A 27984-nucleotide genomic window follows, 5' to 3' on the forward strand; every position below is an offset into this window, starting at 1 on the left:
TTTTAATTTGCCCATCACCATAGTTACCTCGGATCCTTTTAGAAAGGGGCAGGGTAAAAGTAATGAAGTACTGCAGGGGTCATTCTGAACCTTTATAAATGCCAGGGCCGCGGTACAGGGCTAATGCATATTTTATTGGCATGATTATTTACCTTTAATGAGAGGCTGCTCATATTTAAGAGGAATTTCTATAGTTATCAAAATCCATATGAATAAGCAACACGGAATGAGTCAAGTTCTTAAACCTTCTGTGGCAAAATAACAGTAACAAACAACAAACAAAAAAAACCCCAAACAGAAACAAAGAACCCAAACAGAAAAAGCAGCTGGGTTACAGATTCTTAAAAGCATAGTGTTAGATGTTATCAAGGTCCATTCAAGTAGTTTAAATCTAGGAGGAATCTGAGAAATTACTTTAAAAAATTATTAAAACACTATTAAATGATGATACCCATATACCCAGGATTTAGATTTAACACTTATTAACTTTTACCATAAGAAATTACTTTAGGTATAAGTGGAAAGGCTCTTTGATAAGTGTTCCAAAACTGATTACAAATGTTTTCTTTGAATCCACAGTGTGAATTTTAAATAACAAATACATTTGTAATTTAACTCATCAGCCAATTCTCGGGGGAGAAACTATTACAGAACCACTTCCTCGTTCCGTGACAACAAATTAGAATAACTAAAGAAAAGGTCTCAAATGTTGGCTAACTGAAGTCCTAGGTCTGTAGACAATAGGGCCAGACATCCTGGGAGAAGAATGACTATAGGTACAGAGAAACACCGGTCATGAAGCAAAGCACAAAAATGGAAATGCAGTAGAGAAATGACTGTAAGTGTTAGATATTCTCACCACAGAAAAGAGACACTAAAACTAGCATGTAATATCATTTCTAACAGGCTGAGAAACGCAAACTGGGGGGATACTGATCATGGTGCAATTTAGAGGGAGGTGGGCCACAAAATCTGCCCCTGGATGGCCTAAGCCGAATGTAAGTCAAGTATGGCAGAAGGCTGAAACTGCCGAAACCAAACTACTAATTGTGCCCTTGGTACAGCAATTCAAGGACGAAAGAAAGGAAATCGCTTTGTAAGTAATTACAACCAATGGAAATGAATGGCTCAGAAAGGCACTTTGTAGTGCGGTGGGGGGCGGGGCAGGGCAGTGCACAGAGCTCTCAGAAGCCAGACTGCCAGTGTTGCAGTCTTGGGTCTGGCCCTTCAGTTCTTCACCAGTAAACTTGCATGATACAGTAAGTAGATTCTGACAGACGGTACATAGTGTATTGTACGATAGTTAGCCCTTCCTTGGAGTCTACAGCAGGTTTTCCACGCCACAACTTAAATGGAAGGGGAAGACGAGATCAAATTCATTTAAGCATTTACTGCATGGCACTTGGTGTGTGAAGCTGCAGGTAAAAGATCAGGGAGACAGGTCCCTTCTCTCAATGAGCTCCAACTACAACTCGAGAAGGGAAAAAATGGGTTCGACCATGGTTCAAGTTTTCTGTTGAGAAACAGGATAAAATCATTTATTAATATTTGCGTAAAGCTCAAAAAAAAAAAAGAGGGGGAGAAATTCCTCATTCAACAATCTAGAAGTTGTTGTTGAAAGTAATCTACAGTGACAACTGTAATTTTAAAATGAAATTGGGTCTGCAATAATTAGCACAAAGATAAAATAACCCAAAGGCTGCCACTTTAGGCTCTGCATTTTCTCTGCCCTGCACAGGAGAAGCTCTAATGGATTTCTATCTTCCCTTACAAACAGCAAGCTGGGTGTGTCTGACTTGCCCTCTTTTGTCTATAAATACTGCTTCCCAGTGAAGCTATTAGGCAAAAGAACACTTAGTGACAGCAACGCTATTGTTCCTTGAGTTTTTAGTGATTCATGAAAGTACCCGCTACTCTTGTTCCTTCCTTATGTGCATCCATCAGCTAACAAACTCTAACACAGATGTGTGATCTCCTACTTTTTATGAGTCTCAAGAGGCAGGAAATTGTATGAAATTGTGTAGAAAGAAACGTATGTCTAGAAACAGCTGGAAGCTGGTTCCCAGAAGACCTACCACTATAATCCGTAAATGGAAAAAATTCTGAGATGGAACAGTACAGATTTACTAAAATATTTAAAACATTATGGGCAACAAAGATTTACTATTTTCAGGATTAAATAAAAACTGAGGTTGGGTGGGAGAAAAGTGAGAGTAGTAACTCTCATATGTCAAACTGTACTCTAAATTCTTAAAAAATGTTCTCTCAGTGACACAAGGTCTCCAATTGGGTATCTGTATTTCCTGTACCATGGGTTGTCTCTGGAGCCTGGATCTGATGAAAAGTTCACTAAGCTCCTGCTAAAAATTAGTCACCACTATTTAAAGTTAAAAAAAAAAATAACATAGTAAAAATTTCAGGCACTAGGGTGGCATGCTTTATTTATAGACAACCATAAAGAATTATTAATTTTTTTAACTCTTGCCTCTCAATAAAAGTCTAAATGGGAAAGAGAAAAAAATCTTTTTGGTTAGTATTATAAATCGAAATGTAGGCATTTAAAGGACTGTGCAGGCATGGACTCAAGAGGAAAGCATAAACTTTTAAAGGTCTTTAAGAATGAGAATATGTTTTGTTCAATTTAACTACAAAGCCAGCTGCAGGAGAAAAATAATTTAACAGAAAGGAAAATGATGACGCGCTCTCTGTGGCTCTGGCTAGAGAAGTAAGGTGGTGTTTCGGCAAGTGCTCTTCCTCACACATATCCTTAGTCAGGTTTCCCTGTGTGTCACCAGCATGTCTGATACACTATCTGTGTTTCTTCTTGCCAGGCCCAGAAACAGGAGAGATAACAGCTGGGACAATGAAAAGGAAACACATCCCTGGGGATTAACTGGACAGGAAGGGCTTTATTAATGAACTCCAGGAAGGACTGAGGACAGAAAAGCAGAATATCCAAGGGACTAAATGAAGGAGAACAGAAAGAAGTTCACACTGGGCAAAAGCCAGGAAAAGGAGGTGAAAGACAGAAATGAAAAAAGAACACACAAATTCACAGAGCTATACACGTGCCTTCCCTCACATCAGAACAAGAGCAAAAAAGTATATACACGTGTTTACTCGAGTCTAAATGAATTGTAGTTATTCCCACGAAGAAAGCTGCAGTACGTGTCAGCTAATACAAATCGAGGAAGTTCTATGCTGAATCTGTTATTCTGTGTTTATGCTTAGAAGGTTCTATACCTGGAGAAATACTGTCCCGAATCAACTAAAATAGTAATAAAATAAACACTTGGATTTGAAAATGAAAAGATCTTCCTAGTAAAATAAAAGCAACATTTTCAGTTGTTTTGGTTCCTTGTTTTAAGGAACATTTTTTTGGTTTTTTTTTTTTAACCTCTGGGACTAAGAATGTGTTACTAAGCTGCACAGTACTCTGAAAAAATAAGCTGAAGCATTTTCTAGTACTGTTTGTTGCCAACTTACTTCAAAGAGATGCTGTAAGGGATTGGACTGGAGTTTTTCTTCATAGCCAAACAGCTGGAAGCCAGTTCCCAGAAGACCTACCACAATAATCCATAAATGAAAAAATTATAAAATGGAACAATAGAGAACAGTCATGGCAGGGAAGAGGTATAGTTCCATAAAGCGATTCACCTCTCATAATTACACATCCTGAGAATATTGCAAAACACACACTATCACCTCCTGCTACTCCATAAACTGACACAAGCCAAATCCAATATACTGAATCATAAATTGAATCAAAAATTCAATATATTGAGGAGATCACTGAAATTAATTTCACAGAAACCAATAGACTATGAGCTCAAAGGCAGAGTCTAGGACTAATTTATCTTTGGGCTAGCAGTGCCCAACACCTCCCTAGAAGACATTAATAAAGCAAGCATTTATTGAGCAAGCCACTCTGTGGAAGGAGAGTGATGCCAGGCACTAGGCATTCAAAATTTCTGAAAAGAAACTGATGGGAAAGTGATTTCAAAACTTTCTTTTTTAAACTTACAGATGTGACAATAAAACAAAGGTAGGAACAGGCTGTGTGTTACAACATTAGCTCTTGAACAAATAACTGAAGGTAAAACTTGAAACAGCCCTGATTACTTCTCCCATTCAAGGTGACCAAGTGACAAAATGCTTTCATCCGGCCATATATTTGTCTTTTATTTGCCAGTGATTTTTTTTTTACCGTCTTTGATGATAAATTCAGAGCTCAGGAAGGGTATTATTTTGAACCTTTAAAAAAATAATAACTGAAGTTTATAAACTAGCAATGAAAATTCCTCCTATAGACTATGAATATTTATACTCTTAAGATACTTTGGTAAAAAATGAGCATAATTTTGGTTTGAAAATATACAAGCAGCCTGGGGCCAAGAGGAATTTTATAGATAACGTAATTATTTTAAAAACTAATCTGTTTCTACAACCATATCAGTTACCAAGCTTCCATCTAAAGAAGCTATTGCCTCTGGGTGCTGACATACACTTTTCTATACAGGCTCAGAAGAAAGTGGGATGCTACTAAACACAGGGTAGACTATCTTAGAACCTAGACAGGAACTGGAAGGATGACTGAAATATTTACCAGCACTATTCACTTTCAAGCCAAAGCAAATGTGATTATGATTTAGGGTCTTGGGAGTGGGGTGTGGAAAGATACCCAGGGTGATCTAGAAAACAGAAATATGAAAAGTAAAGGCCAGTTCCATTTACCATTTAACCTATTTTCAAAAACTAATTCTGTACCTAGGAACTGTCTGCCAACTTTTAATAGGGGATAGCTGAAACAGCCAAAATTAAAACTCTTTCTAACAATGATGTTATAATGGAAATGTTCACGGATTGTTAACCACAGTAGTCCTTTAGAGAAAAATCACTATAATAAAACCCTGCAGCTAAATTTTAATGAATATCATAATCACATATTTGCTAATGGCTGTGAGATGCCTAAATCAGTCAAACTCCTATAATGCGGATGCCATCTATTAAATCTGACTGCTGAGCCCAGAGCCCAGACCTCTAAGTACCCACTATTGTGAACTGCAGGTGGGTTTTTAAGATGCAGGGCATGTTTTCTGTTCCTCCACAGTGGATAGTAAGGGCACTGTTAGGTTTAAGTTCTATCCTTTTAAGGGTCTAAAAAAGATTTTTATTAACAGAAAGGATAATATTCGTAAGAGAAGGTCATGATAAATCTGTCTTTTGGAAACTTTGATTTCATCTCACTGGACATGGAACACAATAATATCGGTGAACTTCAGAACTGGCAGTGCACAGTTCTAAAACACCACCTAGCCTTTCTTTTGGAGTAGTATTGTGAAGTACTTCCCAAGACAGATTCATTCATCATTCTGGGTGCCTCTTATGTGCCAAGCACTATGGTTACAAAAATAATTAAGACACAGCCCGTGCTTCCATGGAAAAGCCCGTGCTTTCATCTAGCAGGGGAGAGAGCACACAAATAAGAATCTAGTAAGAGAGAAGCTATTTGAGTAGAGCTGGGTACTAGGAACGTGGAGACGTGAGGTAGGCAAGGGTGTGTCTGGGTGTCAGAGAGCACGTTTCAGAGGTGACACGAAGGCTGGATCTTAAAATGCAGATGGTAGCTGCCAGAGATTATTAAAAGTCTGCATTTCACAGGCCACCAGTCCTTCACTACTAAGGCATCTTCACTTATCTTGTCCTTCTACACCTTGATGGCTGGAGTTTATGAGCTAGGAATGGTTCTCAGTAAACTCGAGACATTAGAGATAACCAGTGGCACTCAAATAGTTGGGTCTCACTCTTCTCTTCCTCTCTCTTTTTTTCACTTTTCTCTCTCTTTTTTTTTTAATCAAAGTATAGTCAGTTTATGTTGTGTCAGTTTCTGGTGTACAGCATAATAGTTCAGTCATATGTATATATACTTATATTTGTTTTCATATTCTTTTTTTTTAATTCCCCCCACCCCACCCGCCCTGCTACCTGCATAATTTAAGAGCAAGCCAAAACACCCTATTTGTTTTTCCTTCAGGCCACTGGCCCAGCGTATGACAGATTCCGTGTCATACACAATGGCCCAAGGAGGCTGGACTTCACTAGTTTTAAAAATGGCAGGGCTGTGGTTGAAAAGGGTGTATACGCAGACTTTTTCCCTGTATACTCAATTCTACATTTAACTAATGAATGTAAGCTATTTTTCTTTAATAAAATCACAGAACTGTATATTTATCAGGTCTTATGTGAATGTGTGAAGCTTCCTCCCTGAAAACTTACTTGTATGGTGAGAATTACTCTAACAAATAAAATACAAGATTTATGCAAGATAAATAAAATACAAGAGCCGTTAGGAAAACAAACAGGTAGAAGGCACTACTTCATCCAATGGGATGCTGCCCATATTCTGTCCAGGAGATCAAGTGACATGACGTTAAAAGAAATAAGACTTAACAATGATACGAAAAATAAAATCTCAATCTTACTTACCAAACTGCATGCCCCAGTCTCCAAGATAATTTATTCTTGTTACTTGATGTCCTAAAGCTTCTTTGAGATTTGCTATAAAATTTCCTAATAATCAATAAAATATACAGTTTCTCATTCTTGTTATCTGTTTTGGCATGAGAACCATGTGCTTCTCTAATATCAAAGTATAATACAGAAAATTCTGTTGGCAAAATTTACTAACAACCCCCCCCCCACTAAAACGTTCATTATTATGTTTTCATCTATGTTACGGAAAGGGAGTAAGGAATCCTTTTGGAGGTAGTTATTCTAAAGAATCTCCCAATTTTCATCAACGTTAACAGGGGTTAGGAACACATGTTAGAGTAATTGCTATTCCAAGGACAGGAAATAACAGAATCTCAGTAATTAATGAGAAATAAACAATCTGACTGTGCCCCAAAGAACCCAGCAATGCTGTTCCTTTTTTATTTTTTAATGGCTCACTCTGCCTTCTTTCTGTCCCTGAAGCCCATCCTCTCATGCTGCTCCCTAACAGCACATAGTAGTCCAAGACCTTCACCTTCCTGTACTGCAGATGCTGGTCTGACGTTCGACATCTATTCCACTCTCCCTCTAATGTGCCCTCACATACTGCAGAGGATGGAAAGCTAAAGATTACATTGCCCAGAATCTCTTGCAGTTAGAGTTCCAGAAGTCATTTAGGTTTGGACAATCAGATACACTTTATGTAAGATCTAGTCTAGAAGGTGGGAAGGGAGTTAACTATGTTTTCTGACAAGCACAGTAGTGGAGACTTTGTTTTTAAAATGGCATCACTACTAGAGGTCCTAGTGTCCTGTCAAATGACCTTCAAGAAAAGTTGAAAGATAGGATATGGGTGGCCTCTTGTGCTAATCTGAATTTCAGAGGCATGGCAGGAACAGTGGCAGTTCCCTGATTGTGGTCATGGCAGCGACTGCAGAAAAGGCAAAAGTTCCCTTGACCACCAAGTTCTATGGTATAGCTTTGGGAGTCATCTATGTCAGCTTAATCCCAAGCTTCTTTAGCACTCCCACCAACTTTGCAAACTATTCAATATCCCATAATAAATGCCTTCCTGCTTTTACTAGAGTGGATCTAGTTTTCTGCAAATAACGCGTCACCAATATGCAGAGCTCACTTAAATCAGCTGCAGCTACTTCTACAGCTTCCTTCCTTCCAGACTTTCTCAACCTCTATAGTCCCAGCAATAGGAATCGCCATTTGTAGCTGGTACTTAGGCTGTATTCCTATTTTTTTCTTATTATTTTACAAATCCAACTAAATGTCTGAACCCAGGCTTTTGGGACTGGACTGCCTAATTTCAAATCCTGGCTATAATACTGATTTGGGGAGAGTTAATTTTGGTATCTGACTTTCCTCATCCATAAACCAATAGTACTCACCAAACAGGGCTACTGTGAAACTGAGATAATACATGAAAACACTTAACACGATAACTTTCAATAAACATTACCTCTTCCTAGTTCAAATATTTCCCTTAACAACCCTTAAACAACTATATCTTGCTTTACCCATCAATTACTCCTATGCTTTTCACATATTCATGTAGCTTTTCTTACACAGTGTATTTCTTATACCCTTTTTATCAAGTTCTGTCATTTCCTCTCTTAAAATGCTGCTTGAGAACTCTGTAACGATGAGAGCTTGACTTATTCAGGAATAATCTATGCCACAAATACTGATTCCTCCAAGTCTTAGAAGTATTCTAGTATGGATTAAACTGCCTTCTCTTAAGCATGCAAAAGTATACAGGAAGACAGATTATGTGAGATAAACTCCAAAGTCCCTTCCAATTCTGATATTATGCAATTCTAAGTGCAGTTTTAAAATTGGGCTGCTACATAATGTCAAGTTTTAAATAAATGGAAATCATAAGCATATTATACACGGAAGAATTACAGCTCTGAAGTACTACAGTAACCTCTCTTTATATAAATAGCCTAGTCTTGTTTCAATTTTCAGTCTTGAAAACTCCAGTTAGTACTCACATGATTGAGATTGAGTTTTTTTTATTGAAACAAAATAATGAGCAAAAAAATTGGGAGGATGACTATCAATCCCATATAACTATTTTCATTTTAGCATCTTTCAGTTCTTCTTCATATGCATACATATTTTTAAAAAGTTAAAATCATAACATACATACCAGTTAAACCTGGTTTCATACATACCAGTTAAACCAGTTAAATCTTTTGGTTTTGAAACAAATTTCTTGTTGCCATTTCTAAACCAATTTTCCACATTTCATGCTATACTTAATTTGCATCAAGCTCACATAAATTTCAACTTCTTTGTTTTTTGTCCTTTTGTTACTTAAGCATTAAACCATTAGACTGTATTACAGAATACTGCCCGAAAGGCATGTTCAGTATTTTCTGTGAAACTAACAACACTTACCTATGATGGTAGAACGCAAATGTCCAACATGAAATTTTTTGGCAACATTAGGTGAACTGCAAAATAATTGCAAAAATCACTTTTCTGTTCTAAGAACAAGAGTTCTAAAATGAACTAGGTCACAGTGCCATAGTTTAATACAATTGTGGACTAGGGCATTTGGTAATTTAGGGCAAAGATAGTTAAAAATTAGAAGTTTAGAGCAAAGATAAATTAGATCTCAGGAAGAATCATTTTTAGTGAAACAGATCCTATGAGTCATGAGGTAATCAGACACACACAGAAGTGGCACCCTTACAAAGCAGATACATTTAAAGATTGATAAAAAGATGAAGAAATTCAGAGATTGTTTTGATACAAACAACGCAGATCATTGGAAATTAAATTTAGTATACTAGTTCTCAACACTATAACCTCTTAAAAATTACTGGAGACCCCAAAGAAATTTTGTTTATATGAATATTATCTATCAATATCTATTGGATCAGAAATTAAAAGTGAAAAATATAAAAATATTTATGTATAAAGCTTCGCAGAATAACCAGAAACTGGATTCACCACTCCAAATTCTCAAGCAACATATTTATCACTCTTACATGTAGTGGAGAAGTTGTAATCAATAATGTAATAATAGCACATGCTTCTAGAGCACTCACTACCTGACAGACACAGTTTCACACATTTTACATGCATTAACTCACTTAATGCTCAGAAGAGCTGTGATGTGAGGGCTCCTGAATCTCAATGATGAGCATATGAGATTTAATATACGTGTTCTCTCTTTTGTGCATGTTTGAAAATTTCCTAAGTTTCTCGATATTAAAAAAAGATATAGCAACTTGAATACAGCAGGTTAACAGTGGTAGAAACAGCACTTAATTTTGGTCTGTTTCTAAAGCCTTGTTATTTAGCCTTTTAATGGTATTACAGTTTAAAAACTTGATCCCACAGGTACCTGTGCATAATTGTGACATTATGAAACTATAAGTATATTCATGCAATCATTGAGAGAGAAAGTAAATGTTCTTCTATGAGGTTGAAAAATAAGGAATCTCCCACTTCTAGTTAAGAGAGAATTACAAGGATTGGACTTACCCTTTTGTCTTAAACAACCAGAAAAATTTTATGAAACTGAACCATAGAACAAGGAAGGACTATAATCCCCAAGAGAATGTAAGCAAACAAGGTAACCCTCAGGACTGCTTTACTAGCAAACTTGTCAGATGTATCTAAAAGCAGAAAATCTATAGCATGCAATGTTTGTATCAGAAAAGAAGAAAGGTTTCAAATCAATAACCTAAAGCTCTCCTTTAAGAAACTAGAAGGGGCGGATCAAATTAAATCCAAAGTAAGCAGAATGAAAGGGAATAACAAATAAAAGTAAAAAAATAAAATTGAAAAAAAAAAGACAGAGAAACTGTTTGATATAATTGTAGTGGTGGTTATGTGACCTGGCCATCTTTGCCAAAACTCATCAAATTACATGTTGAATTATGGTGAACTGTATTGTACTGTATGTAATACTTCAATAAAACTGATTAAAAAAAAAATCTCCAGACAACAGAATACCATGAAACAATAAAAATAAGTCAGCCCTGGATGTATTGATATTAAAGTAACATAAGATACATTGTTTAATGAAAAAAGCAAGGAGAAGAACATGTGTAATGGTATAATGCATGTGATCTGTTTATAAATGCCCAGAATACCTCTAGATGGGTAAGCAAGAAATTGGTATTGGAGAATGCCCATATGTAGAGAACTGGGAAACTGGAATAGGGAGGAGACTTTCTTCTCATCCAGAGGTGGGATTGCTGGATATATAACCAAAGTAAGTGAAATTATTATCTTAAAGAGGTATCTGCACTCCCATGTTCACTGCACCATTATTCACAATAGCCAAAGCATGGAAACAACCTAGGTGTCTATCAGTGGATGAATGGATAAAGAAAATGTGGTATATATACACAGTGGAATATTATGCAGCCTCAAAAAGAAGGAAATCCTGTCATTTGCAACAACATAGATGGAACTAGATGGCATTATGCTAAGTAAAATGAGCCAGACAGAAAAAGACAAATACTGCATGGTGTTACTTATATGTGGGATCTAAAAACTGAAATAAAAAGTCAAAATCTATCCCTTAAGACTCTGCTAAAAGGAAGAACTATATCTTCCTAAAAGAATAAATAACTGCTAAATACTTAAAAAAAGAAAAAAAAACCCTATAATAATCACTGGGTACTTTTTTGATTAAAGTCCCAACATTTTTATTCATAGTTTAATGATAAATTCACTGTGATTTTAAGAAAATAAACTAATCTCACTGATTCTAATTTTTCCATGTATAATTCTGTGAGATCCTAGATGATAATGCCCAGCTAGATGACTGATCAACACATAAAATGGGTGGGCACTCACCTGAATTCAACTATGATCTTCTTCTGGGGAAGACCAGAAAAAAGTTCACTTTTTAATCCATATTTTGAACCATCTTCCATCACTTGTTGCAGCACTGTCTGAAAAGTAAAAGGCGTAGGATTTCATGACAGAAAAATATTGCAATTTTCTTAATTACTTTGTTACTGGGAACTAACTATTGCTAATTTGCTCATTTTAATTTATGGGACTAAGAATTTCATAGCATTGTGAGCAGCACCACCTTCTCCTATTGCTAACGCTAGTCTGAGCAGTAATGACACGAGTTAACATCTCCTGAAGCTCTGTGCCCTTTGGTATATACATCTTATCTATTCATTCTTATAGTAACCAATGATGTAGGTATTTCACAGATGAAAAAACTGAAGTTTAGAGAGGTAACTTCCAAAAGTCTCACAGCAGACAGAAACAACAAAACCAGAAGCAGCAGCTGATATTTGTTGAATGCTTATCATGTGCCAGGCACTGTACTAAACATTTTATCTGTATTATATGTATTAATCCTCACTACAACCCTGAGATAGGGATTATTTTTACAAATGAGGAAATAGAAGCTCAGGCTGGTTAAGTAAAACTTTCCCAAGGTCATACAGCAAAAACTCTGCTCACTCCACAGCTTATGTATTAACTCTTCATGGTGCTGATACTTTTGTGACACGAATGATCACAAGTAATGGTTGAAAATGAGTAAAAAATCATAATTCAAATGCCTACTGGTTACAAAAGTTTAAAAAAAAAAAAGAAAAAAGGCTGTATCACAGCAACTGCCAAGACATATTCCAGGTTAATTTTTAGTTATTAACATAGATCTACTGTATCATTCACAAAATTCATACTTAATTTTTGCTAATGGTGATGATGCATTTATTTATGTATTTATTTTTTAATGTAGAGTTTTGAAATTACTGATAGATTTTTATTTACTCTTTATTGATTTTGCTTCTCAAACAGGATTGAGTCCTAAAAATGTAGTTTGTTAACATGAAGAATTTTACTTAAGAGATGGTTACTACAGTTACTTAATGGAAAAGACAGAGAATTTACAGAGGCAGCAAAGCAGCACTTTTAAGAAGCATCGATAGACTGTTAGGCCCAAGTCTAGATGCCTCTGTGTTATCTCCAAGCCTCACAATCTTAAAATGGGCAACATTTCCCATTTAATAGCTTCAAGAACTAAGGTTCAGAAACAGCATTTGCCCAAGAATAAAGAGAAAATAATATTCTCTTTACTCACACTGTGCAGTAGGACAGAGAGAAAGGATTAACATAGAGAGATTAAATAGAACAGTGCCTGTTCTATACTAGGGACCCAATAAATGTTAATTACTCAAGAATATGGGTCATAAGAACATTGAAAGTGGGAAGGTAAACATTAGTAAGAGGGAATTCATATTCTGATTATTCAAAGGTTAAGGCCTATCCATCCTTTTCACTTCCCATCCCTTTTTATGTAATATATGGTAGAGTCCCCAAAAGGTAATAACAGTAAAGTTAGAATTCTCAACAAATAACCCTCGGTTCATTGATTTCTCTGGCACAACCAAAAAAAGCAACTTTAATAAAGGAGTACCTTACAATATCTTACTTTCAAACCATCCATTGACAATTCTACACAGCTGTTAACTAGTTTCTTTATCTACTATTTCACTGAAAGTGCTTTCAAAATCAGTATTTTAAATGCCGAACTCACTTGAATGCTTTGAGTTGAATTTAATATACTACTTTTATGAATATATTCTTTTTGTAAAACAAAAAAATTAAACAAGATAAGGCTACAGCCTAGAGTTCCTTTTGATCATCTGCCCTAACCCCGGTCCCTTCCTGCCTCCCCAAGGGGCACCCACCTTTCAACCATCATCTCAGCTGATCACTACTCCCTCCTCCTTGCGACTATCCTCCTTCCCTGGTTGTAGTGATGCCAGGCTACAGGTTTTGCTTTCCTGTGTTTCCTTTGCAGTCTCCTCTTTCGTTGCTTGCCCCCACTCCCTACCCTGCACTCCTTTCTTGCTTCTAGCTCCTTACTTTACACTTCTCCTAAATGTAAAGTCTTAAGATTTTAACTACTACTTAACTAACAGAATCTCTCCTGTGCTACAGACTGATAGGTCCAACTCAGGATTGGACATCTCTCTGGCACTCCAAACAGAATATATTCCTCTTCCTTCCACAGTCTCCATTTCCATGAATTTCACCCTGACCGACCCCCTCTCCCCAGCTAACCAAGTCAGAGATCTAGGAGTTCCTAAGATCTACCCTTTTCCCTTAACACCCATAGCCAATCACCTATTAATCACCAAGCCCTACACATGCTGTCTCCTAAATATCATTATTGTTTTCCCCTCTGCTCTGGTTTAGACGCCCACCATCTGTCAGTTACACCCCTACAAAAACAACAAAACAATAGTACCTAAATGTCTTATTATATAATACACATATTTAATCAGGTCTATGTTCTCTTTAAATCCTTCAGTGATTCCCTACCCCTTAAGAGATTTTACAAGTTTCTGATTTGATTTTTAGTTTACATGCATATCATTTTTCCTTTTTTTTTTTTAAACTTTGAGGAAACTGATCTGTTGAAAGGCACCGTGTGATGTCCACAAAAATCACAAGTTAGAAGTGTTGGGGTTTCTTTTTTGGGGGGGATAATACATAACTAGTAAAGTGAAATAAATTTTATTGGTGTAAGTAATACCAAAAATCATCACATGTGCCACCTGTGTACACATAACACACCAGGGAAAATAATGACATAGGGAAAAGCTGAATCTCTAAAGCAGAGCATGTAAAGCCCTTCATACTGCACAATTTCAGATCCCTCCCTATGCCATCCTACATGCAAACCATGCTCAGTCACCTGCTTTCCAGACAACGCCATGTTCTTGACTGCACTCTGGCCCAAACTGTCCCCTCTGCCCGGAATGCCTCCCCTTGCATCTCCTTTATAGATTTTTATCTTCATCCCAATCCAAGGTTACTTCCTCTCTCCTCAGGATAGACTTACCTGTACCTTTCTTTACACTGGGACTGCATCTTACACATGCCTGCATTGTACGATTCATCACATTGTCTACCCATCACACATTAGATTGTGATTTTTTTTAATGCTTTTCTTTTAAATCATAAGCTCCTTGAGAGCAGGATACAAGCCGTGGTATCTTTAGATTTCAGCAGGATAGCCCCTGACAGATAATAAGCAGTAGGTTTGCTGAATTAGTGGCACAAAGAAGAATGTCAGTGAGCTAGTAAATTTCCCTGATATTCCAACAGATGAATAAGTTAGAGGTCCATCTACTCACCAATATGTATGTTTAAATGTAAGATGCACTCACTAATGTAATGCAGGTACATATAGAGTTTATAAACAGAAATCAAATCTTTCAAAGGTTTCACTTTTGGGGATGCTTTAGCCTATTAACAAACATTCCAATTGGCTGTACTTTCTGTTTGTCTATTACCCTCACATTTTCTGTGGATGATTTTTGTCAATTTATATAACTCTTTTTTTATTGAGTTACAATCATTTTACAATGTTGTGTCAAATTCCAGTGGAGAGCACAATTTTTCAGTTATATACGAGCATACATATATTCATTTGTCACATTTTTTTTTTTTTTTGCTGTGAGATACCACATATATAATTCTATACTGGTCAATATTTCTCTACAGCTCTCAACAGAACTTCTAAGGATGCTACCACCACTTGACTGACTGCTCAGTTCCTTAGTCAGTAGTTGGAAAGTGCTTAATCATTCTTTCCATGTGTTCAGTCCATTGACACTACACATAACTTGAATGCATCCACTGCCTATTGACAGAAACTCAATCAGTGAAATAATGAGCAGAATTAGAGCCATTTAAATCAGTATCACCTTTTCTGTCTTTTCTCCCCCCTCAAATTTTGGTAGACCATGCAAAGTTGAATTTGGCAAATAAAAAATGCATGTGTGCGTGTGAAATAAAAAATGATGTTATTCAATGTGTATTTCTAAGGCACATCTGAAAAACAGGATTTTGTTTGCCTTTTTCCTATCTGGTTAAATTCCTATTTTCTCTTTTTCACTCCCCCTAAACTGAATTAACTATTATTCGAAGTTACAGTTTCTCTTGAACGTCATCTATTGGCTACTGTCAGGTGGAAGTTTGGTACCAAAGTGATAGTTCTTCACCATGATAGTTCTAACTTTGAAAAATTTAATATCTAGTCCCAGAGATTTGGCAGTTCCTACTACCTTTAATTTCACATTTTAGCCTCCTACCTTTGAGGATGATTTATATGAAGACATTATAAATCACTATTAGTGATTCAAACTTAAAACTAACATTTAATCATCTCTGGTGCTACTAGTGTTAATAATTCAATTGCAATGCATGAACAGATACATTTTATGCAAGGCTAAGTTTGTACATGTGTAAGCAATGACAAATTCATAATTCTCTGCTTGTGAGTATATTTTGGACATAGATCACTGGCTACATGTCAATCTTGATAACTTTAAAATGCAAAAAAAAAAAAGTTTTATAAAGGTCCTAGGAAGGGTTGAAGTTTTTTCTTGATGTGATCTGAAAATTCATTAGACGTGCAAATGAACAGTTTAAGGCCTGAAAATAATGGAGCATGATGAAGAAGAAATTAGAGTTTTGAGCAGATAAGGATTATTAAAAAAAATTATAATTTATAACACAGGCACATCCTTTTTCAGAGTGTTCACTGGTCTAGGATGTATCTTTCTTGTGACACTGAGCAGGGCTACTGTGAGCAATCTGCTTGTTCCTTTGATGAAAATCACGCTAATATCCAGATCCTCAAAGCTCCAATGAAAGAAGGGTTTCCATGTGAGAAAGAGTAGCTGGACCTCAAAGCCTTGACTCTTGCCAACTAAGAAGGATTTGGGAATATTTTTTAATAAGTGAGCGAGTGGGCACCCTTAAACCAGAGGAAAATCTCTTAGTTTATTAACTGCAATAAAGTATGACAATTCACGGCCATTGAAAAGTTAAATTAACTAAATTTATATGCCTTGCCTCAAAATATAAACCACAGCTCTTTCAGCTAAGCTGGCTGTAAAGGCAAAATCATTCTACCAAAGCATATTCTCCCATCTCAGAGAAAATAAAAAAGTTAAATATAGCTGCATATCAAGTGGCCTAAAGTTTAGAGAGTCACCTTGGCGAGCTGTATTTCTCCTTCTATAAACATTGAGACATCCACAAAGAGTCACTTATTTATAAATGGTACCTTAGATTCACTAGTTTGCTAAGTTGACATGAAATGTCATCAAGAGCCCAACAAGCTGTAGATACTTTTTAACAAGCTCAAAACCAATTTCCTTCTGGTCTTTCTGACTGATTTTACTTAAAAATTGTACCTTGCATTAACAGCGAAAAAAGAAAAAAGTTCAAAGATCTAGAGAAAAGACTTCAGAAGAGTTGCAGGGCTGATGGGTAAATGTCTGTAAATCATATAACCTTGGTAAGAAACTGTATTCTTAGCAATTTTGGTTTTATAATTATTTTCAATTTAAGATCATAACAGTCACTAAGCCTGACCAACCCAACCCTGGTATGTATTTCTTTTTTTTAAATAATAGACCAAACCTTGCATTATGATAAATTTTAAAGTTCAGCTGAGACAGAACTCTCAACAAAAGGTCTCATACCACTGTTTATCCAGGATTACCTGTTCTTTCCAGTCTCATTCAAGGGAGACCCAGTTCCTCTATGAAGTCTCCCCAACTCCTCCAGGTCATCCAGATTTTCTCCATTTCTCATCTTTCTTATGCTTATTGTATCAAACACTATTTAAAAAATTTATTGTTTTATTAAAAGCAGAAGTGTCTTATGGTTTCTTCTGTATAAATCTTATGCTTCCAACAGATTAGAGGCTACCAGAGTGGAAGCCAGTAGTATCTTTCCTGTATTCAATACAGAGTCCATTGATTCATTTATCTCACACCTACTGGGTGCCAGACCCTCTGCTAGGAATGGGGAATCCAGTAGTGAGAAAAACAGATGCTATGAGCCCTAATGGAAATTAATTTAAAGGGCAACAGGCATTAACCAAATTAAAAGAAAGTAAAATATTAACTACAATGAGTTCTGCAAGGAGAGACATACAGTGTTATGAGAGTATATAAATGAAGGGGTCAGAAAGGCACTGGTAGGAAATACCAAGACCTGGAGGAGAAGCAGATTTAACTAGGGGTGGCACTCTAGGCAGAGGGATCAGAATGTGCAAAGGTTTAGAGGCAAGAGGAGGCACAATAAGTTTAAGAACTGGAGGAAAATCAAAGTAGCTAAAGCAGAGAGAGGGAGTGAAGGTGTAGCCGGAACATTGCCTGTTCTTACCTTGGTTAATAGTTCTCTGTTTATTTTGAAATTTACAGTCCCTTGACCAGTGCTGATTTCACTCACGACTGTATCACATTTTAGCTGAAAAGATAACACATCAAGTGAAATATGTATGTTATGAAATAGGCCTAATGAGATTTATAGTTCTAATACTCTCAGACTGGCTTCAAAGGCAGCAGAAGCGTCCCCTCACAGTCATTGTGTCTGGACCTGGGCCTTAGCCAGTCTCTCTACATCATTCTCTTTGGGTTTACACATTTTCTTCCTTTCCTGGCTAGAATGCCAATCTGTATTAGGAGTTTCTTTCTTTCTCATTCCCATTCTCACTCTTCAATTTCTCCATCTAATATGGAAAAAGGGAGCATCACTTTACCCTCATCCTCCGTATCCTGACACGCAAGGAGCTCTTTATTTCACTCACCTTGGATGAGAGTGACAGAACATGACATTCTATCAGGTCCTCCGCTACAACAACTTGTACCAACACAAAAACATAAATAATTTAAATACTTTGTCTTCAATGAATATGCTTTACATTTTTAACCAACTAGATTTCTAAGCACCTGACACATCCAGGGAGCTTGAAGAGATACCTGCTGTCACTGAAGAGCCACTAGTCTTTATTTTTCAGAACTCACAGGAAAAGGAGGAAATAAATATTGTACTTGGGATAATTCTGTTGCTGGCATACTTCCTGATAAGAATCTGGGGTGATTTTGGGGTCAAATAAACATTTACTTAGCTACCAAAGCTCCTCTACCATACTCATTCTATAAACATCTCTTTCCATGACAGTGACTTTCACTGCTGTTTCTTCAGTGTGCCCGTGCCCTCCTCTGTGTCACACGTAATAACTATTTTTTTTTAAGAACTTTGTCTAAAACATGCCTTTTCTGAAGGTATTACACTAACAATTTTGATGTGGTCATTCTCCACAATCCTTTCCTCTTTTAGACATCAAATCCATCAGAGAAATCAGAAATGAAAGAGGTTTATTAAATTATCTAACTACTTCTTCTCTGCAATCATGATTCTATTTACATCTAATCGTTTCTCAATTTTTAATGTTCATCTCAGAAACTCATTTTAAGAATTGCAACCCACTGCTCTAATTTATCAAGCTTGTTCTCCTAAATTCAGAAGTCCATTCAGCTTCAATCTGTAAATTTAATTAACACTTCACTCTTCCTGTAAGTAGTTAATCAAAAAATTGAACAATGTCAGTACAAGATGAATGTTTTATAACTAATTTGAAAAAGCATCCTAACCTTGTAGAACATGGCTAACATAAATTTAAATTATAATTTCCAAGGTGCCTTGAACAAAGAAACACTACTAAATTCATTATTATGCCTGAGACAGCCTGCAGAGCATATTTTTCTTTAAAATAATATGCTTATTCTAACGTCAGAAAGAGAGAATAGTGCTAAAGTACCTTCTCTGCCAGTCTCATGGCTTGAACTTGAACATCTGGTTTTGAATGGTCACTGCTGTTTTCCAATAAAGAATCCACAGAAAGCTGAAAATCAGCTACTTCTCTAAAGACAGACATTGAAATAGGAAAAGGTTGTTACCTTAAAAACATTACTAGTGTAACAACAATAACAAAAACAGAAGCAAAAACTAATCACTCTATGTTCTCTGTGTTGGCACAATTTTACCAGGTGATGGTGTTACATTTTCAAAATATAAAGCCAAGAAACTAGAAATATCATCACCTTTTATTGATTTAGAATTTTTATCTTGTATCATCATATAAAATTCTTCCTCTTCTTTTACCTGGTTGTAGCTTTATGGTATCTCTGTGAGAGAGGCAGAGCAACCACCTTTTTTATAGACATGAAAAATGATGTCTGGCAAGTTCAATGCCTCCCCTAAATCCTACTGCAACTAATAAGCAGACTCAGAAAAAAGCTCAGGTCTCTCGACCTCTTCTACAATCCTTTCTCCACTATTCCAAATGTTTCCTTCTTTCAAGCTCCTTCATTGATCTTCAAGTGACCAAAGCAAAAAAATTTTTAAATGTTGTAACACAAGTTTCAACATGAGGAAAAGAAGAATATTATTCTTAACACTCAGTAGTTCCTTAAAGAGACAGACATTGCCAATCACCCTTTTTATTGGGTTGGTGATGAAACAATGCAAAAACAAAGAAACTAAGACAAAGAAACCAATTAGTGAACACAATCATTTGTTTTGCGACAACAATTATCCTTAGGGAAGGACAGTAGGGAGTAGAATCAAAAAGTATATATAGGTGGCTTCAATGATATCTATAATGTTTGATTTCTAAAAACGAAAAAATTTGTAAAAAAATAAGACCTGACATGTTGGAAAGTGAGCGTGTTCATTACATTATTCCCTGTAAGTTTTCTGTAGTCTGAAATTATTCAAGGTATAAACATAATTTTAATTAATATACAAATAGCTACACACCCACATTGAACATCTAACGTTTAATAAGGGACTACAGAATGAGATTCTATGGGCAGAATAAGGGAGTTGAGCCATTATTTGTCTAGCCCATCTCTGTATCTATAACACAAAAGACCATATTTTAGAGATCCACCAGTGACTTCCTTCTTATTATTCTTGAAATTCAGGCACATGTCTAAAAAATTCTGTGTGACTTCTGATCACATTAAAGAATCTAGTCAATAACAATCATTAATAATTCTCCTGAGCCTTGAGGAGTGGCCAAGATGGCAGACTAGGAAGACCCTGAGTTCACCTCCTCCCACTGGCACACCAAAGTGGCATCTATCTACAGAGAAGTATCCATGAAAGCGACCTGGACACTGGAAGAAAAGATCTTCTACAGCTGAAGACATAAAGAAGAAACCATAATGAGACTGCTAGGAGTGGCATAGATGTAGTATAGTCAAGACCCACAAATGGGAGGATAATTACAATTGAGAGATTTTCCCTAAGAAGCAGAGAGTCTAAGCCCCACATTCAGCTCCTACACTGGGAAGATGAGCTCCCAGCATGTTTGGCTTTGAAAGCCAGTAAGGCTTACTTTCAGGAGAGCCAGAGGCTTGTGGGAAATAGAGTCTACTCTTAAAGGGTGCACACAACATCTCAGGGCAAAGTGTAACTTGAAAGGAGCCGATCTTGAGATCTTGGAGAGGCAGGAGGCAAAGGAGCTCACCTTGGGGTCAGAGATGCTGGCAGCAGCCAATTTAGGGAGCTCATGCCACCACTGGTGCTGGTAAGCACCACTATGAAATCCTTACTCTAGCTTATTAGAGCTCAGACACAGCCTATGCACTAGCCAGTTCCCACTAGCCCTAGGATACCCCAAGATAAGGACATAGCCCCACTCACCAGCAGGCCAGCTGCCTTAAGATCCTCTGAGCCCAAAAGCCACCCCTGGAATGGATCACACCCACCAATGGCCGACACTAGCTCAGGGATTCCCTAGGCTGCTGTAGGTGGTCACACGACCTGCCCTACCCTCTGCGGGCAGGCACCAGCCCTAAAACTCCCTGAGCCCTGCAGCAACAGACATGGCTCTGCCCACCAGTGGGCCGGCAGTGGACTCTGGACCCACTGGGACACAGCCCTACTCAACAGCAGGCTGACACGACTTCCAAGATACCATGAGCATCTCAGCCAGCCACGTCAGGATTTGGCCACACTTTACAAGCAGGCCATCACCAGCTCCAGGTCACTTCAACTCTGCAGCCAGCCCTGTTAAGAATCAGCCCCATTCTCCAGAAGGTGTACACCAGCCCCAGGACCACCCAAGCTCATGGCCCTCTCCATCAGCAGGCCAGCACTAGCTCTGGGACCTGAGCCCTGCATCAAGCCACCTCAGGGCCTGGCTCCCCACTAGGTCCAGCACTAGCCCCAGGACCACCCAGGGCTCTGTAGCCAGTCACCTTCGACCAACTCCATCTACCTGCTGCCCTGCACCAGGGCCTGGACTCCCCTGGCGATGCAGCCAGCCACACCAGGCGCTAGCCCTGCTGACCAGCCTGTCAGTACTAGTAATGGGATATACCAGGCCAAGCAGCTAGCTGGGCGGGGACACAGCCTCACCCAACAGAAGGTCAGACTTCTCAGGACCTCCAGAGCCCCCAGCTGCCCTGGGACCTGGCCTTGCTTACCAAAGGGCCCAGGACCAGGACCCGCCCACCACTGCCCTGGCACTACCCCAGGGACCCCCAAGATCTCATCAGACCCAGCCCCATCCACAAATGAGCTGACACCAACTCTGGGACTCCCTTGGTCCTGCAGCCAGAGACCTGGCCCTGCCTGCCAGTGACCAGGCACTAGCCCTGGGACCCACTGGGCCTTGGCCCAGCTCACTAATGGGCTAACACCAACACTGAGACCACCAAGGCCCTTCAGCCACAGACCCCAGGACTTGGCTCTCCCACCAATGGGCCAGCACTAGCCCAAGGACCCACAGGGACTCTGTAGCCAGTTGCCTAGTAACTCTGCTCCAGCCATCTAATGGCTGGCACCAGGACCTGGACTACCTTGGCCATAAACCCAACTGTGCCAGGATCTGGCCCCACCTACCAGTGTCTAGAAATACTGAGTCACTATGTTGTGTAATAGGAACTAACACAGTGCTTGTTGTAGGTCAGCTGTACTCAAAAACAAACAAGCAAACAAACTAACAGACTCAGATGTAGCTACCAGAGGTGGGAGTTAGGGGTGGGGGGATTAGATGAAGGTACTCAAAAGGTACAAACTTTCAGTTATAAGATCAGTACTAAGGATGTAATGTACAACATGACAGAGGTAATTAACATTGCTGTACATTGTTAAGAGAGTAAATCCTGAGTATTTTCATCATGAGGAAAATTTTTTTTCTCTATTTCCTTAATGTTGTAGCTATATGAGATGACGGATGTTTACCAAACCTATTACACTAACCATTTCATGATGTATGAAATTACAAATTACTATGTTGTACACCTTAAACCTACACAGTGTTGTATGTCAATTTTATCTCAGTAAAACTGGTGAAATAAAGGATTTTCCTGAGCCTTAATCGGTTAGCCAGCAGCCTAGTGTGGATTAAACTCACCAACCCAAACTAAACTACTGACATGTGAGCTGTAACCAAAGACCCAAATTCACCTATTAATCTGTGTCTGTGTGCTCCTGGGCATGTTGCTTAATCTCTTTGTACCTCAGTAAAATGGTGATGATAATGCCACCTACTTAAGTTCTGGTAAAATAATCTTAGATCTGATGTTAAATAAAAATGTTGAATAGCGACCCGGACTGAGCCGTGGGGAGTTATTCTGCCTGTAGTTCTTCACATACTAGCTTGGTTGGCAAAATATTCTGTTTCTTTTCTAAAGCTATTCTCTAATGATTACGTAATAATTCAATTTTCTAAAGACTAACTTTCATTGTAGAAACCCATATAAGGTTTGAATGTATTTATTGTATTTATTCTTACCAAAGAACTCTGATAATTTAGTCAGGTGTTTGTGCCAATAATGTAGGAAGCTGAAGTAGGTAGTTTAACAAAATGGGAATAATACACAAACAGATTTTAAAAAATAAAAAATACATAAGTTAAAAGTCATAAAAGCTATAATAATATTAATTGAAAATATACAGATTTGAATATACCAAAGATTAAATTATGATTTTTGATTTATAGCTAGGACACTTTATGAAAGGTTTACTATGACCATAAAAGTATAAGATGGCTCTCAAACATTCAGGAAACCCAAAGAGGTCACATGATTTTCTATAGATAGTTTAAAAAAAATTAATAGTTATGAAGTGTCTATAATTTTATTCAAGATATAAATAATAAACCAATTCAATAAAAAAATCTCTCAATAAAAATCACAAATATTTCCAACTAGTTCAGTGGTAGAAGGACAAATTTAAAAATCATTCTTTTAGGATATTAATGATTAACATCAACTTATTAAACTACGAATATTTAAAATATGAATTCTGAAATTATATAAGGGTTATCTGCCAGTATGAAAGGCCCAAAAGAGGAGGAAATGCTTCAGGGAGGTTGAGGGGGTATTGATCAACCAGACTTGATCCCTGTTTTCCCTTTTGGGAGCCATTTTTTTTTAATATTTTTTATTGAGTTATAGTCATGTTACAATGCTGTGTCAAATTCCAGTGTAGAGCACAAGTTTTCAGTTATACATGAACGTACATATATTCATTGTCACATTTTTTTTTTTCACTGTGAGCTACCACAAGATCTTGTATATAATTCTCCTTTTGGGAGCTTTTAATTACACACCCACAAGGAACTTCTGCCTTGTGTATTGAGAAAGAGGTAATTCTTGAATGTGAATTATATAAAAAGTCAGAACTGAAAACAATCTAAATGTCCATCAACAGGGGAGAATTACAGTATTACTCAGCCATTGTTAAAAACAGTGATATTTACAAAAAGGATGACGTCAATGGAAAAGGTTCAAAATACATAAATACAGTAGCTTTATAGTTATGATTTTGAAAGACATATTTAAAGAGAAAATATAAAAAATACTTGCTAATGTCAGTGTTCTTACTGTTTAAGAGTATTGGGGACTTTTTCCTCTTTTATTCTGTATTTTACTGAACTCCCTTAAAATTATCTGTTTTGCTTTTGTGATAAAAATAAAAACTAATTAAAAGAAAACTTTTAAAATGACATAACATCTAGAGTATGAAAAGCAGCAGCTGTGAAAATAGTCCACTGTGAAGGAGGAGAGTGGGCAGGGGTATGGACGAAACAGAACTGCCTGTGTGCTAATGACAGTGGTGGGCACATAGGGGTTCATTAAACTATTCCCTCTACTTTTGTATTGTTCATAATTAAAAAAAAATAAGTTTAAAAAGCAATAGTTATTTTCCTACTACTTCTGAGGAGTTGTGGTTTCAGAGTGGAATCCACTGAGTTAGTACTGGCTTATAACAAAGTTACTAATCCTGTCTACCATGAGCAGTATTAAATAGAATTTCACAATAGGTGAAAATACAGTTGATCCCTGAATATGGCAGGGAGTTAGGAGTGCTGACCCTCCAAGCAGTTGAAAAATCCGAGTATAATTTTACAGTCAGCCTTCCAAATCCATGGTTCCATCTCCACACAGTTCAAAGCCATGTTGTTCAAGGGTCAACTGTATAATTGACAGAATTAGGAGACCTGAGAAAATTGATTCATATCTCATTAAATAAACAAAAATAATATTTCTTAATTCTCCTGGCACTTAATAGCATTTTAGAATAAAATTAGAAAAATAGAAGAGTTAGGCTTTGTTTTAGTTCTGTAAATGATACCCAGCTTTATTAAGGCAAAGCAGTAGAGATTCCCTTTGTTTTAAATAAATTTAATATGCAGAATTTTAGACTTGTAGACTAGAAAAATTGAGGTACTCCCCAATATTTATTTTCTATAAACCAGTCAGTAATTCACATTGTTAAAGTGGAGCTGCCCAAAAGAACTCCAAGCAGGCAAAGGAAATCTTATTCAAAAGACAAGCCAAGAAAATAGGCACATGAAAAGATGTTCAACATCACTAATTACTAGGAAAATGCTAATCAAAACCATAATGAGATATCACCTCACACTCGTCAGAATGGCGATTCTCAAAAAGGCAAGAAATAACAAATGTTGGCAAGGATATGGAGAAAAGAGAACCCTCAGATATTGTTGGTGGGAATGTAAATTGGTGCAAGCAATATGGAGATTCCTCAAAACATTAAGAATAGAACTATCATATGACCCAGCTATCCTACTTCTGGATATTTATGCAAAGAATATTAAAACACTAATTTGAAAAGATACATGAATATGTTCATTGCAGCATTATTTATAATAGCCAAGGTATGGAAACAATTTAAGCACTCATCAATGGATGAATAGATAAAGAAGATATGGTATATATATATACAATGTAACTAACACTACTGAGCCATAGAAAAAGATGAAGCCTTGCCATTTGGGACAATATGGATGGACCTTAAGGATACTATGCTAGAAGAAATAAGTCAGACAAAGAAAGCAAATACCATATGATTTGGCACATATGTGGAATATAAAAAACAAAAACACAAATAGAATAAGTGATTAAACAAAAATAAACACATAGATAGAGTACTGATTACCAGAGGGGGAGGGGTGGAGGGAGGGTGAAATATGTAAAGCGGATCAACTGTACGGTGATAGATGAAACTAAAATTTTAGAGATGAACATGCTGTAATATATACAAAATTAGAAATATAATGTTGTACACATGAAACTTATATGTTATAAGCCAATGTTATGACCTCAATTTAAAAAAAAAACCAATAACCAAACAAAAAGATGGACCAAGACAGTTCAGCTTATTACAGGCCTCTGAAATATGAAATAAAAATTGAGACAATCCCATTATCATGCAAAATGTCCTTTATAGATTTTATGAAACCGGTAACTGGTTTGCAACATTACCTCAATTTACGTGTAATTATAATTACATGGCCCATCTTTTGGTCAGTGGTTGCCTCTGTTCTTGGAACTCAATATAGATGAAGTTGTAGCAGGCCACTTTAAAGATGCTCTCTTTGACAAGGCCACATGTAGCCTTTCTCTTCCTTTTCCACTTATCTCTTTCTCCTTTTCTAGGAAGAAGAATATTCATTCTACTCTATCTTAAAATTCTGACAGTTAAGGGGACAAAATATAAGGACATAATAGTACTGATAATTATATCTTTCTAAAGCTTAGGGCTTAAGTGTCTACTATGCAGCTCATTTCTTGTCATTATTAACTGACTGAGAGCATATCTTATCCAAGTATTAAAGTTCTCTAGCCTACTGGTAAACAAGTATCAATGACAATGACCAATCTCACAAAAAGATAGATATCTCTCTGAATCCAAGAAGCAGCTATAGCTTATATGTAGTCCTAACCAACTGTCCTCTATCACTGGGGGGGTCCTCAAATGGAAACAAACAAGCAAAAAACAAAACAAAACCCCAAACCACAAAAAAACGTAGCAGATAAATATGGTATATCGTATTATTCAAGCATCAGATAAGTGTATAATCTAAGATCCCTTCAAAAACCCTGATTTTCTATCCAAAATCTTAGTTCTTTTAATTGCTGTTACAGAATTAAATTTGAACCTTGTTCCTAATTTTTCTCAAGGCTGCCATATAGTTATAAGAATAAATATCAAAACATGAGAATACTAATATAATATACCATATAAGAGTATATAAAATACAGATTTAAATTTTATTATATAAGTATGTGGGAATAATAGGTTAAATCAAATCTTAAAGTTAATTTCAAAGACTATTTGTAAATTAAAGAGTAGTTGGGCTTTTTTTTTTTTGGTATATTGACAAAGTCAGCAACATTTTAGATCATGACAAATATATTATACTTAACTCTTTTCTGGAAACTGGAACTGCAGATATTGATTTGATCAAGTTTTCTGGTGGAAGATCCAACACTCTGGAAAGCTAAAAAATCAAAAAGGATAAAACAGAGTAATTTTAATATATTTGTTTAAGATGCAATGGAATGCTACTCAACAATAAAAAAATATTGAGACACCAAGCATAAATGAGCCTCAAATGCGCTAAAAGCTAAGTAACAAAAGCCAGATTCAAAAAGATGTATATTGTATAATTCAATTGATTTGACATTCTGGAAAACCCCAAACTGTAAGGATGACTAATAGATCAGAGGTTGCCAGGAGTTGAGGGTGAGAAGAGGGCTTAATCATAAATTGGCAAATAGAACTGCTTACCGAAATAGAATGAATTTTATATTTGTAAATTTAAAAATAAATCAAAAAAAATTTTTTTACAGAAAGAGAAGGGATGAACCACTGAGGATCAAAGATACTTTATGAATGAATAAAAACCGATTTACTGAGTGCTTATTTTGTGCTAGGCACTGTTTTAAGAGTTGGGGATACAGTAGTGAATAAAAGAAAAAATCTCATGCTACTTAAAAATAAATAAGCAAACAAAGAATGGGGAGTGGGAATCTGATCCCCAGGCTCTATCAAAAGTTTACTCATTTGCATTTTTGAAAAGCTCACTAAATGACTGTAACACACACCAGAGTTGTGAACCATTGTCCTAATCAGAAACTTGGAAGTTTGTTGGAGACATTCCTATTTATTGAATGATTCTTATATGACAAGGATGTCTTACATGCCTAACTTTTCTTTGAAACAATCCCCTGACTTTCACACTATTATAGCCTTCATTTCAGGAGTGATGAAACTTAAGTACAGAGAATATATGTAACTTGCTTAAGTGGAAAAGTTAGGATGTGAACACAAGCTATCTATAAC

General features: G+C 36.7%; 1 protein-coding gene across 6 annotated transcripts in view; it reads right to left on the reverse strand.

Annotated features, from left to right (window-relative positions):
• RARS2 (arginyl-tRNA synthetase 2, mitochondrial) overlaps nucleotides 1-27984 on the reverse strand; it is a 63287-nt gene that overhangs the window by 23483 nt on the left and 11820 nt on the right. For 2 of the 6 annotated variants that reach the window (XM_015236014.3, XM_006200306.4), the window contains exons 2-8: nucleotides 27066-27139; nucleotides 19133-19235; nucleotides 17695-17778; nucleotides 11329-11426; nucleotides 8908-8963; nucleotides 6487-6570; nucleotides 3487-3563 (exon numbers count right to left, since the gene is read on the reverse strand). In XM_015236014.3, coding sequence (XP_015091500.1) covers nucleotides 3487-3563; nucleotides 6487-6570; nucleotides 8908-8963; nucleotides 11329-11426; nucleotides 17695-17778; nucleotides 19133-19235; nucleotides 27066-27139 — 576 coding nt within the window. Of the gene's footprint in view, nucleotides 1-3486; nucleotides 3564-6486; nucleotides 6571-8907; nucleotides 8964-11328; nucleotides 11427-17694; nucleotides 17779-19132; nucleotides 19236-26120; nucleotides 26291-27065; nucleotides 27140-27984 lie in introns of all 6 variants that reach the window. The other 4 variants (XM_072965584.1, XM_072965585.1, XM_072965586.1 and 1 more) reach the window with 4 other exon arrangements.

The sequence above is a fragment of the Vicugna pacos genome, chromosome 8 (assembly GCF_048564905.1).
Source record: "Vicugna pacos chromosome 8, VicPac4, whole genome shotgun sequence".
NCBI lineage: Eukaryota > Metazoa > Chordata > Mammalia > Artiodactyla > Camelidae > Vicugna > Vicugna pacos.